The following is a 13697-nucleotide window of genomic DNA, read 5'->3' as shown; positions in this document are numbered from 1 at the left end:
ATGCAGTCATGTTATTTCATAAATATTCATATTTTTTATGAGAAAGAAATAAGAGAAATTATGCTCTTAGTGCAAAGAGCCAATTAGATTAGTTAAGGATAAAAACTCATCACAATATAACATCATACACTTATTTTTAGATTCTGTATGACTTACACTAACACGAGTTCATAAATCCATTTAGAAATCATAGGAAACAACAAGCTCCTTATAAATGCAGAACGTGGTTAGGAATCACCACATTTTTAAGAATTCTTCAGTTTCAAAGTAATCCAGTGAAAGTTGTCTCTACATACATGGGTGCACTGCAAACTGGAAGTGATAATAGCTTATTTGGCGCACTTTTAATGGTGCCAATTCTCCACAATGTATACAAATAGTCTAAAATAAACTTGGTTCAAGTTGTAGCCCACAGCTACCTCAATGATACCATTGCAATACTATAGCTACTTCCTGCTTGCATTGCACAAAAACCCTAAAGGGAGGGAATAAGTGTATTTTCCCTTCAAGATATGCAACATCTCAACTACAATTTAACCTCTTAAATTCCGCTGACACATTTTCTTGACTTTCAAATGAACACAATCCATGTTTTCTATATATTATCTCCTTGCAGCACACAGCCTGCATCTGATGGAGTTCAGGCGCCATCTGTTGTCCAAACCACACCTTGACAGAAACAACACTGCTAAAAACTCTGATGTCCAGTATCATAGGTGTTATTGATAACACACAAGGTGCACTGTCCTATTGACAGTGTGACAGACAGTGCAGTTTCTTATTGCAATGGTGGCTGGTGATACTACTACTACAACAGTATTTGAGTTTTTATTGAACCTGGAGAATACAGCGAGTCAGAAATGATAATCACTTAATATCTTTGCTTAGTTTCGAATTACCATCCAAACTGAAGCAACACACAACAATAACAAATGTGTGACAGTGGAAAAAAGTCCTGACATTGTAACTCATATTTTCCCACCACTGGCACAATAACAATGAAGATCTCTTTATGACTTTTACCCATTATCTTGATACTGATGTTTTGTGCGATTATATGGCAAGACATACTCCTCCAAGATATACCCAAACTGGTTGATTATGACATTAGAGATAACAAATATAGTGTAGCTTAATGTACTTTGCATTTCTAAATACATGAGTTAGGTACCCGACTTGTATAAACTACAAAAAACTTGAGCAAGAGAAAAACAATATTTTTCTTCACACCAGAGACACACAGGTCTGAAAGGTGAGCAATGAATCAAAATCACAGAACCTCACTGTTGAACAACTTGAAGGTCAACATTGTACATTAAATACACTTAGTTAATCCATTCTGCAGCAGATTTGCACTGGTAGTTTGTAAATATCAACGTTTTTTTCTTCACTATAGTGGTATGGTATAACTGTAGTACATTCAAGAAACAGCTGTCAGTGATAATAACCTCATGACCCATAAATCATATCATATATATGAGAAACATCCTACCTCTTAAAGAATAATGTAGGTATTTGTAGACCTGGGCCCTGGGTGTCGAAATAACTTGTAGATTCTTTCAGGGAAATTGCGCTGGTCAAAATTATGTCCACAAAAAGTGTCTTTTTGCCACCAACAGACTCAGACTGTGATACCAGGAGTCTGACAACATCATGGAAATGATCCCTATCTGATTCCCGGTGACACCCTTTGTTTTTAACCAGTAAATTAGGGTCTCGCTCAATTCTCGCTCTGAAATCTCATGAGAGGAGAGTTGTTGCAAAGCTTTTTGTACCTAGTAAGTACAAAATGAAAATAGGGCTGCATTTGCTTCTTGTTTGTGAGTTGAACTTGTGTGAGGGGGCGGAAAAGACATCTCACTCAGGAAGTATTGATTGTTGCAGTTTTAGGATATCCCTGTGTGTGTAACTGCATTGGCTGAAAGAACTAAAGCAGCAGATATGCTTGTTTGCTTAGATTTAACATGGAAGTTTCAGTTAACCTGATCCTAAACACCAAGAATTCTGGTAATATATAATGTCTTTCCAGTTTATTACAACATTTAAATTAGTTAATTGTGACATCTACCAGCAACACTGCTAATTTTGTCAAACTGAGTTTGACAGGACAAGAAACAGGAATGGCCGGTATATAAAGTGTGTATGAGAGATGGATCTCTTGTGTTGTAGCCCCACTTTTTGTTTTACGTGAATAAATGTTACTGTTATAGCAGCTTTAATTTTTATAATCTGGTTAAATTGCTATTACACTTGTATTTTTATGTGATGTACAGTCCAAAAATACCATGCCAGCGTGGATAGCTGCAGTGATTTAAGTTAAACTGTTATTATTTCAACATAAAACAGGCTGTTTTACAGTTTGAGCTAATGAAGCCTTCAGTTATGTTGAAAGAATTTCAACAGGCTTGATTTATGGAGACTCTGAACTCAAATACAGCGGGAATTGAACAACTTAATTTGATGGGTTAAGCAAACAATCAGTTGGTCATTCAGTCATCAATTTGAGACTTTAACTCAAGTTCTGAAATGGTTCTGAAAGTGATAAACAAAAATTTGATTAACTTCATGGTAAAATTACGAGTTGATTTAATCAAATTGATGAAAGTTTACAGTGTAAATTCAACACCATCATCTCATACATTCAAATATTTGTTTGAATTACACTGAATTTGCTAATTCTTTTAAATTGACCTATGTACATATTCTAATTCCTTATAATATACTCTTTTAATTTCGTACAGTAGTTAGTACTCTACATTTTATTATGCACCCACGCGCACACACACACACACACACACACACACACACACACACACACACACACACACACACACACACACACACACACACACACACACAGGTCTTAATGTTAAACCAAAAGTTTTGATTCTGTAGTCACTAAAGGAGGTTGTCATTTAGTTTTGTAGCAAATATCAATAAAACGCCCTGGAAACCAACATAAAAGCAACATCCTCTTGACACACAGACCTTTTGAAATGACAGGACTTGGCACAACAGTTGGCTGACATGCTGGCAAATGTTCACAATTAGTCTCTGACATCAGAGAGAAGAGGAACTGAAATAAAAGACAGGAGAATGACTTTGGCCGCAGTTCAAAATGCGTTCTGTTCCGCAGAACTCTTCTACATTCACATGATTTCATATCAGCTCACTGAAAGCTCAAAAAACTGCAAGAGGCCGCTGTGCATCTGTATGCTGCAGTCTTCTGCCACTAGGGAGCAGTAGTCATCTACTTCTTCCACAGTGTAACTCCTCAATTTCGTTTCAATTAGATTTGCATGAAGTGCTTCTTCTTTTGCCCATATTTTACAATAAATTAGACTCTCAACTAGGTCTATAAATTCCCCATTTGTCACAATAATCCCATTGAAAGTTCCTCAGGCATATGTCACTTGCTGTTGCACATCATCAGCTCCACTCGTCCCGCACTGTAAGCTGCTGCCGAGTCCCAAAACCAAACATCCAAACTCACTAGACTCTAATAATGCTGATGGAGGAGGAGGCTCTGTGAAGCTGGAATAGAAAGAAGAAAACAGTGAGCAGGAGCTGGATTCATAAACACGAGTCATAAACAGAGAGGGTCACAAAAATGACTCATATACAGGAAGCCAGTGTGTGGGCCTGTTCACATGCGCTGCCACGTGCCATCATACACTTAATCTATGATGTATGTCAAAGACAGATTGGTAAATCTATGTGCATGTGTCTGTGAGAGCTTGACATTAAATGCACAAATCTAACTGCTCCGAACTGCTCCAAATGGGCTCCGCTAAAGTTCTCACTTAATTGCGTTCAGCTTTGGCTGAAAACGGTCAGCAATTTGAAATAATTCTCACTGTGGGGAGAAGATGAGGCTCCCTATGTTATGGAGGCAACCAGACAAATGATAAATAGTTTTAATTTTTAACCTCTTATGTCATTTTAAACTTGTGCTGTGTAGCCAAACTTTATTCAACTGGACAGAACATTATTAAAATTCAAGCAAAGATAGTAAGATACCAAGTTTCCAAAGATACTAAATATGTCAGACTTATTTTGGGTGAAATGTGTCTAAACTGATGTACAAAACATCTACAAGTCATTCATTTGATGGAATAATGTACAATTAAGAGTTGGATCAAGCAGATACAGAATACATATGATACTGTCTGACTGTTTGTGGAGTAAAATGACTCCTTCAACCTTAAAGCTACTTATAAAAATACTGTACGAGAGAAAAACTGGATGTTAATGGATTAAAAATCTCCTGTCCCAAATGTAGCTGATTACATTAGAGCTGAAGTGATTAGAGGAGTGACTGATTACAGCATCAAAAGAAAATTAGCAATCATTTTTGATAAGTGATTAATCATTTAGTAGGCTAATGTTTAAACAGAAATGCTGAACAAAATCTCTGGTTTCAGTTTCTTGAATGTGAATATTTTCTGATTTTGCCTACATGTCTGTCCTACTATAGTAAATTGAATACTTTAGACTGAACATACTAAACAATCATTAGATTAATTGATAATTAAAACAATCCTTAGTTGTAACTGTACTGTAACAGTATATTTGGTTATTAAACCTGCAATAAATTACATTTTGGCCACTTGGAGGCAGCAGAAACTATTTGTGAACGCAACAAGACAGCTTTGAAATTGATTTTGTGAACCTGTGAGCATAGCAGAACCAGTCGCCCATTTACACATCCATTGTTATTGTAAAAATAACACTGAGAGACTGTTCAGTATTTATGAGAAGAGGGGGAGCAAAACGGGGGAGGGATGTAAAATAGGCATGACTCATGTTTTTTATTTTGGCAATAGGGGAGAGACATACACCTTTAAATGGTTGTACTTTATGTTTATTTTAAATATGTTTTTCTTTTCAAAATACTAAACTTATCCGTGAAGTTGTCCGGATAATAAACAATCTTGCCTTCCTCACTGAGATCGGATCTCTGTCCTCCAGAGCAAAACCTGCATGTGAGGAATTTGAGGTTGTGGCAAATCCGCCCAGACTCCTTAGGAAAATCATATGGTTTTGTTAGCTGTTGAGTTAGGGGTAACTTTAGAAACTTTTTGAAATGCTGTCTATGATGAATTCTTAATTATTTCCCCCCATCCCCATATATACCTTCCACATCGAGGGGCACCGTCAGGGCCTATATTCCACAAAATAATATTATAAAAGTCATCAGTTCTAATTTTATTTTTAAGGCTGCCGTGCCAGCTGATATTATTCTGGCCACTGCTGCCAGTGTTGTGTACGTTCCATTATTGCAGTACTATAGGAGAGGACACAGTAAGTTGGGCTGGCAGTTTGCTTTTTTCCCCGCCGAGGAAATGTGGGCCAGAGGGCCAAGGTTTAACAGCCACTGTTTGCTATTACTTGTAATGGTTGGAAAAGGTCAGCCTTTACTTTATATTTTCTCCAACACTAGCTACCTTTGGTGTGAATATCATAAAAAGACGGTTATTTATGGTGGAGGCAGTGTCATTCATTTTCCCATAGTCACTCAGGAGGCTCAAGGAAAAATATTTGTAGCTCCGGGGAGGGAGGGTCAAGATCAAAAACAAACAAATAATGAGAAGTCCCTTATAGTTGCTATAAGTTTTACAATATACAGGTGGCTATAATTCCCCCACTTCACTCACTGACAGAATGATTACAACATTTTCCAAGATTGCCATAAAGAAAAGCAAAATTACCCAATTTTAAATATGGACATGCATTATGACTGCAAGTAGAAGAAATCAGTCTCATCTGCAAACATCATGGAGGACTGGAGGACTTTCTGTCATGCATTTAAAGGGATAAAAGAAAGTCCTTTAAGAAGTAACCCATTCATGATTTCTGTGTGATCCTGGCCTTGGTTTCAAGTGTTCTAAGTATTATAAAATACATTCTGCTGTTCACGTTGCTGGTCCTCAACTCTTAGGTAACAAAAGCTGCAAGCCCCTTTTCATCATGCATCTGACTGATTCTATGTTTGTACTGTAGCTAGCCGGCAGTCACAGCAAGACACTCAAAGCTTTTTAGACAGACAGAAGTAGTTTATCGTCTCATCTTCTCATCTTGTCGGAAACAAATCTACCACTTTTTCTGAGGTGAACTGATCCACAGCAGCAACCTGACAAGCATCTGCAGCTAGCTCTCTCTCTCTCTCTGTTTCCAGCCTGGCTGTTATATTTAGCCATGATGGCAGCAGCTCTGGTTGCTAGGAGATCCTCTGATGCAACTACAAAGGCTCTTCAGAAGAAACAAAATACTCCTGGCAGCAAAAGAATGATCATGCATTATAGAGAAGCACTGCTACAAATGAAATCTATGGAGAAGTTTAAAATGATGCAGTTTTCTTCATGAAGTTCAGGGCTGGGAGAAGAAATGAGTCACCCTGCTGCTGCGTACGGCTCCGTTGTGGTAGATGGGTGAGCTGCCGGCTGAAGTGTTGTAGTAGGAGGAAGTGGCGCGGACCAGCGGCCTCTTGGTTTTGTCCTTGGTGCTGTTGGAGTCGTTGTCTTTTATGATGTCATACTGTCGGCAGAAGAGGGCGATGACAGCTTGGGTTGGAGGATGACGAGGACGTGGGGAGGAGAAGAGAAAACAATGTGGAAGTGTCTTCGTTTGCATGTGGATATTATTACACATTCAGTCTTCAAATACATCCTTATCTGCACACAGTCAAATATTTGTACACCCACACACATGCACACAAATACACATCCAGGCCTGACCTGCCCACAGCAGCAGCACAGTGGTGATAATGAGGAGCTCTCCTGTCTGTAAGTGAGGAGTCATGCCCAGACCTTCCATCGCTGGTTCATCTGAGGACGAATAAAGACTCAGCAGTGTCAAACTTTATTAACAAGTACAAAAAACATGGGGGGGGGGGACAGAACCAGGCTAGCTGTTTCCCCCTGTTTACAGTCTGTGCTCCCAGGGGTCCTATTTTCCCCAGCCTTAAATCCTCTGACAGTTTCTCTCAGTTGTTCAACCACTAACACTGGTGACCACAACCTGTAATTCATCAAATAACCAGCTCTGCTAAAAGACCCATTTCCTGCTTTAAACTCAGACTTGCAGCTCTACACCACACTACACACAACTCTCTACATTTGGCACCATCTTCATGATAAATCTCTGATGTTCACACAGAGCACACTGCCATTCAGAATGCTCAACTTAAATTTCATGCTGTGCATTCTGAGTCCTCACGCGGGCAAACACTTGTTGCACATTTGTTCAATAGGCAATCAGCGCTTTAGCAATACAGTGAAGGGGCCACAGGTGAGCTCTTCTGTTTTGGAACAATATATGCTGACATAGGAGGGGCAGGCAAGTTGAGTGAGAGAGGAGGAGGAGGAGGAGGAGGAAGACCACAGAGAGTCATAATCTCTGATGAGATGAGACCATGGTCTAATAATGAGGCAGGTAGGCAGTAGCACCTTACCACCAAAGCAAATTCCTTGTGTAAAACACTACTTGGCAATAAAGCTCCTTCTTCTGATTCTGAGTACAACCACTACTCTCATTACAGTATTGTAGTACTGCATATCATTATAATACTTCATATACCACAGTACTGTAAACACAAACAGTTATTATTTATGCATGAGATTGGGAACTGCACAGTATTACAGTTTTTCTTGATTGCTTAAACACAACAAACTCTAAACACAAATCCGAACTTCTCACCCAATTCCCCAAATGTCCTATATTAAGGTCATAATGACGTATTCCACTGAAAACCATTCAATCTTGCTGAAAAACCAAAGTTTGCCCTCAGACATGACACACAAGCCCTCAAAAACACACACACTGCAACACAGTCTTACACACTGGTGACATCAATTCAAAGCAGTACCACAAAAACTGGTTATTAGTTATGTTGCCTGTGGATCTCCCCCTCAAAAACTTTTTCACATGATGAACACAACAAAATAAACAACAAATGTATATATATGTGCAGTTCAACACACCAAACAACTAATTATTCTGCTCCAGCATCCTGTCGTTGGTCTGGGAAGGCCAGAGATTCTCGTCTCTCCTCCACCTCCTCCCTACTTCTCCTCCTCATCCACCTCCTCCTCTACCTCCACCTCCTTGCTTTACTCCTCCACTTCCTCCTCTCCCTACTCCTACTCCACCTCCTCCTCCTCTTTGGTGCCTTCTACCGCTTCCTCCACATCTCTCTGGAACCATCATTCCAAAACTGAATGAAATGACTCTGGCCCTTTTATCTATCTATTGAAGCTTCTGATTGGTGTGCGATCAATTATGACTCTTTGTTTCCACCTGGGTAGCTGTGTGCTAATTGAGCTCAAGCTGTGCTGACTTGAGTGAACAATATTGAATATTGCTTTCTCAATGACCACATGGTGTAGGCAATGAGAAATTAAGGGATTTGTGTGTAGAGTTTAGGCTTTAGGGAAATGGGTGTGCTTTTTGAAAAATGGAGTTATGGTTTTGACATTTTAGTTCAAAAGCCTAGTTAGTGTTTAAGCAATTGAGAAAATCTGTACCTGCCTGGAGACAGAAGGTCTATGACCACGATCCCCATGTGTGCACCTCTGCTGCAAATTGTGGAAGATGCATGTGCAGATCCAGCTGTAGAAGGTTCTCAGGGCTGGACTCACCTTGCTAGGCAATACTTCTCCCTTTGATTATTCTATTTATCTTCCTTTTAAAATGTTCATTTTAAGTGATTACTTGGGAGTCATGGTGTTAAGCAATGTTAAAAGTATGTACATTTCCACCAACTTGCACTTTTTTGTGTGTGTATGTAGATCTATTTACGGTGGTCCAGGACTCCGGCTGGATAATGGTCACTCCTCTCCAGAGTCCTGAAGTGGACGGCGCGGCTGGGTTGGCTGTCACCATGCGGCCCAACAGACTGCACCTAAACCCCCAGAAGAAGATAGTTTCTTTAGGTGAAAAGCATGAATACCCCTCATGATATTGAGGAAAACTAAAGCTAAGGTGGAGTCATATCATCACATTCAGACACCTAGTTCTTTACAGCTGAACACAAAAACACTGGGTACATTCCAGCTGACATTAACGGAGGATGACATTATGTAACGATGACAAGATACTGGCTTGCGAGGGTATATTTAGCAAATGGTGCTTTGGGTTTTGGCCGGTATCCTGAATGATGGTTGGAGGACAAACAGTAAATGGAGAAGCAGACTAAAAGCTTGCAAGATAACTGGGGGAATATAAATTTGAGCTAAAGACTCATCTGGAGACTTTGGACTTCTTTGGAACACTTTCAGCAACCAAGGAGAGTGAACGTGCACCCCAAACTGAAGCTACTTGCAAAAAATAAACAAGTCAGATGATGTATTTCTCATTCAAACTGAACACAGAGATATTTCCAGCAGCTACAGTGGAGCTTGGTAACAGAAAATATTTAAGCTCAACAATCATACAGGGAGAGAAATCCATCACAGAGGCACAATTGCATTCACAAGAGGTCTCAGACGCCACTGTCGCCGCCTACGCATTGAACCCAAAGGTTGAATGCAAAGAGTTTTCTGTGCAGGTTGTTGCAAGTCATTCTAGGAAAATGACTAAGTGGGGCAGAAGTGGGTACAATATAAAAGGTTTGCAGCACTTCACAAATAAATCCTTGAATTAATGAAAAAGTATTCAAAGGTTTGTCTCTGCAAACTGTCCTTGAGCAAAACACCAAGCCCTGATCTACTAATCCACTCAGTCTGGATAATGATTAAACTCTTTACCTAACTCCACAGGGAAATTCTCTCTTTTTTTTTTTTTTACCTTCCTCTCCTCTACAGGAAGGTCAGAGGTGAGAAGTCCAAATATCAGCTCTCCCGCTGCTGGCCAGGCTTCTGTGCTTTGCTCAATGACACTTCTGCAGAACATCCGCCTGCTGACGAGCATTTTTAACAGAGTCCTCCAACTGAAGGACAATTTGTATCAGTCTATTAAGCTGTAATGGATTATAAAAAGTTTAATAGAGTCATGATGATGGAGTCACATTAGATACTCCTCCTTCAGCCAGTAGCTGTAATTTGTTCTGGTTCTTGATTTATGCAACTTTGAGCTATAATAACTGATAGATATGCCATAAAGAAAGTTTTACCAGTGTGTATTAATCACACACCGAGAGGGGGTTAATAAAAATAAGTCTTAATTTCTAATATGCAATATATCATCAAACTTCCTCAATTAAAGCTGCACCACAGACGACTGGAGAAAGTATCTCATTTCCAGTTTTGTGGTTGTCCTTTTTACACATTATTATATTATAAAGTGTACTAAAGTGTATTATTTACCATTTAGTCATTGTTAATGTAATGTTTACAAATGCTAATAACTAGATTATAAAGTGCTATAAAACAATAATCAGGGGCTGCTTATAAATATTTAAATAAGGCGGTAAAAAGTTTCCTACTTGATGAATTAGAATGACAAATGTTTATTAATAAGTCATTAGCACATTAACTTTGGCTTATTAGAAAGTGAAAAACATGTGAACCTTTCAGTAGTTGCAGTCTGAATGTTTTTTTGGGTGACAAGAAGACCACAACTGTTAATTAATGCCAACTTTTATAATCTATTAACCATTAATTAAGTTACGTTAGAATTTACAAATAAGATATTCCCATCAGACTTAACCTATGTGCTATTTTTTAAACAAGAAAACAAATCTTTTAGCTTTGTGAAGGGGGACAAGTGTGTGTGCGTGTGTGTTTGTACATCTCACCTGGACGCTGTAGTGTGTGTCCTCGTCCAGGTCCCACAGCACACACCAGCGGCTGGACGTGTTCACCTCTCGGATGGAGCGCTGCATTAGGCCGTCCTGCCTCTGGAGACACACACACACACACACACACACACACACACACACGCAATCACACACACACACACACACACACACACACACACACACACGCACACACACACACACACACACAAAGCAATAAAAGCACATGAATATTCACACTAATGCAGACCTAGTATTTAAATGGAAGGAATTTAAATTAAATTAAATCTTGGGATTGATTGCTGGACTTGTTTGACTACTTGGGTCTGGCAGATAATATGACGCCCTAGACGAAGCAGGGGTGTAAAAAGGGAAAACCTCACTAACCAGTACACCATCATGCCCAATTTAAATGTAGAACTCATTTGTTGAATGTATACATCATTATTTCATGATTTCAAGACAGACGTTATAAATGCAAACTAAAATCCCTGCTGTAACAAACAGCTTCACCTCATGTAAATTCAGCTCAGAGACTTACTGTCCCAATGGGGGAAATTAGGTCTGCAGGCAAGGCAGCGTTAGAAATCTTCATTTGGAAGAAACAGAGAAACACATGTACAGGCAGAGATGCTCTGCTGGTGCCGAAAGCAGCAGTTCAGCACCTGGTGAAAAACATTTTTAATAATAATCTCTTTTCCTGGTTTTAGGTTCACTCATGACATTTTAACTCTGGTGAAACCATGAGCCTTCTTATCTTCTTATTTTGGACAAGTCACCGTAGACGAAGACGCGTTAAACCTGCAATAACCTGACAGCAGAAACACGCTATGAATACAAAATTCAGTTATCATCACCTTTGAGTCAAAATTTTACACTTGCGACTTACACATCCAGCAGATACAGAGCAACATGTTGTCCACCTGATGAATGTAACCTCAATATTTGCTCCCTGTTAGCTATGTTTTTGGTCTCCACCAGCTTCAGAGGGAAATATCTGCCTCTTCAGCTGCTAAATGCTCCACTGTGTTGAGCAGCTTGTAGCTAACTTTGTCTGTCTGCTGTTTGGTGCTGGGCAGGAAGTGAAAAGTGAGGAGAGTGAATCAATACAAGTAGTCATTTGATCCATTGTTAATCTAAAAATACATTATTTCTTGAAAATAGCAATTATGAAAACCAAATATGAACAACAAAGGAATCATTAAATCTTTTAGTTTTTTGCTCAGACATCCTGATGAGTACAGATCAAAGTCCTTTTAAGGAGGATTTTCAGTCCCAAATGACTAGTTCGGAGTCGAAAAGCTGGGCCTGAACCATCTGAGTGATCTCACTTAGCGCTCTTATTTGTTGAGATCATTCCATAGATACTGAGACCAAAATGGTTCATTAAAACATACATATTTAAAAAGTTATTAATTATTGTAGATTAACACAAAAGCTTAGAGTTCAATTCAAAGTTGAAAGTATATTATGAAATGTTATCTCTAGCTTCTGCTAATATCCACCTGCTCAACACCAGAACTATTTATAGAGAGAAGATTTTCTAAAATCCACAATTGGTAAGCAATCCGTTTATCTTCACAAACTGTTCCGCTGGATAAAAGTCAATCTAGCCAATGGTGAGCGTTAAAGTCTTGTTCAGAATGAGATACAACTTCCCCAGCGAGTCAATGTGCCTGTTAAGCACTAAAGGCTGAGGAAGAGTCAATAAATAGAAGGCCGGCAGGACGCTCGAGGCTCTCCAGACGTCTGAGTCACCAGAGTCTTCTGCTTGTCTGGCAGACCTGTGAGCGACGGGTCAGTGAGGAAGGGTTTATTGTCCCACAGCTCTAAATCACCATCATATACAATGTCTTAAAAGGGTCGTTAATCTATCCTGACTGACTGAGCCATGATTTTAAAAGATTGTCAGATTTTGGAACCAAATGCTACTGTTTTGCACTTCTGCTGACCGAGCTGCTTCTTTAACGTTCCCTTTAAACTTTCCTTGAAACTTGTTGTGACAAACAACATCTGTAAACATTACATTTCATGCAATGTCAGTCATACACAGTGTCCCAGGAAGGTGAATAGTAATGAGACAAGTGTTTTTTCGGCCAAACATAAATGAAACATTTTGCAGGATGCTTGATTCCCATGGCTGTACAAGTGTTCATGACACTTTATACAAAGAAAAGATTGGTATTGCGAGACATGAAAAAACAAGAATTCACCCAGCTTTACTTTCAGTTAAACTGATTTAGCTTTCAGCTTGGTTGGTTACGTTTCATGCTGATGCCTGAGAGACCTTTAAAAAAGGGTGCAACCTCAGTAAATTGTTAATTCAGGGAGGACTGAACCTGAGGCCTGCAGGTGAAGACAACGTTTGGTTGCAGAGCTATTTTTAAGTCAGCAGCCTAATGCATTTCAGTGAAGTGTAGCAAATAAACAAATCTCTTCTCTCTTTTTGTCACAGGCTGGCAGTTTTCTTCTAGTAGCATTTTAAGAAACCTCAGAATACACCTACAGTTTAAAAAAGACACTATCTGCAGGCGCAGCATGGATTTATTTGATTAACATTCCACCCACATATACACATCAATCATCAATTAGCTTTGTGTTTGGGAGACTCTGGGATTTATGAATCAGAATAAGGATTATTAGGAGTATGTGCTTGTCAGATATACAATCTGAAATTGGGTCTTCTGTGTGCGTGTGTGTGTGTGTGTTTGAAAGCGCTGTTGCGTAATGTGTGAATCTCGGCAGCCGGAGCTCTGGGATTTGGAACAACTTCAGATGAGTGAAGAAACTCTTTTGTCTGAGCGGATTCACTCGTCCTGCTTCTCCTTCACAAACAGAAGGCTCAGCTTGTTACTGAAAGATAGTGTATATGAAATAATCTCCTAAAGCAGACAGTATGTGGGTCTAGATCATGCCTGAAGCCTGACATAGGATCATTGTTGCAGCGCAGCACCTTTTATAT

At 39.3% G+C, this 13697-nt stretch overlaps 1 protein-coding gene across 1 annotated transcript in view; it reads right to left on the bottom strand.

Moving 5' to 3' along the window:
* Positions 1-255: 255 nt before the first annotated feature.
* LOC119904997 (fibronectin type III domain-containing protein 5-like) overlaps positions 256-13697 on the bottom strand; it is a 38982-nt gene continuing 25540 nt past the window's right edge. The window contains exons 3-7 of the mRNA XM_038721654.1: positions 10736-10837; positions 8800-8902; positions 6738-6827; positions 6397-6563; positions 256-3534 (exon numbers count right to left, since the gene is read on the bottom strand). Of these exons, the coding sequence (XP_038577582.1) occupies positions 3493-3534; positions 6397-6563; positions 6738-6827; positions 8800-8902; positions 10736-10837 (504 nt within the window). The 3' untranslated portion in view covers positions 256-3492. The remainder of the gene's footprint in view (positions 3535-6396; positions 6564-6737; positions 6828-8799; positions 8903-10735; positions 10838-13697) is intronic.

Source organism: Micropterus salmoides, unplaced genomic scaffold, assembly GCF_014851395.1.
Source record: "Micropterus salmoides isolate LMB-PRFRI ecotype aquatic unplaced genomic scaffold, ASM1485139v1 Ms_hic_scaffold_1, whole genome shotgun sequence".
Taxonomy (NCBI): Eukaryota; Metazoa; Chordata; class Actinopteri; order Centrarchiformes; family Centrarchidae; genus Micropterus; species Micropterus salmoides.
Note: the sequence above shows the minus strand (reverse complement) of the source record. Positions and strands in the feature narration are given on the sequence as shown.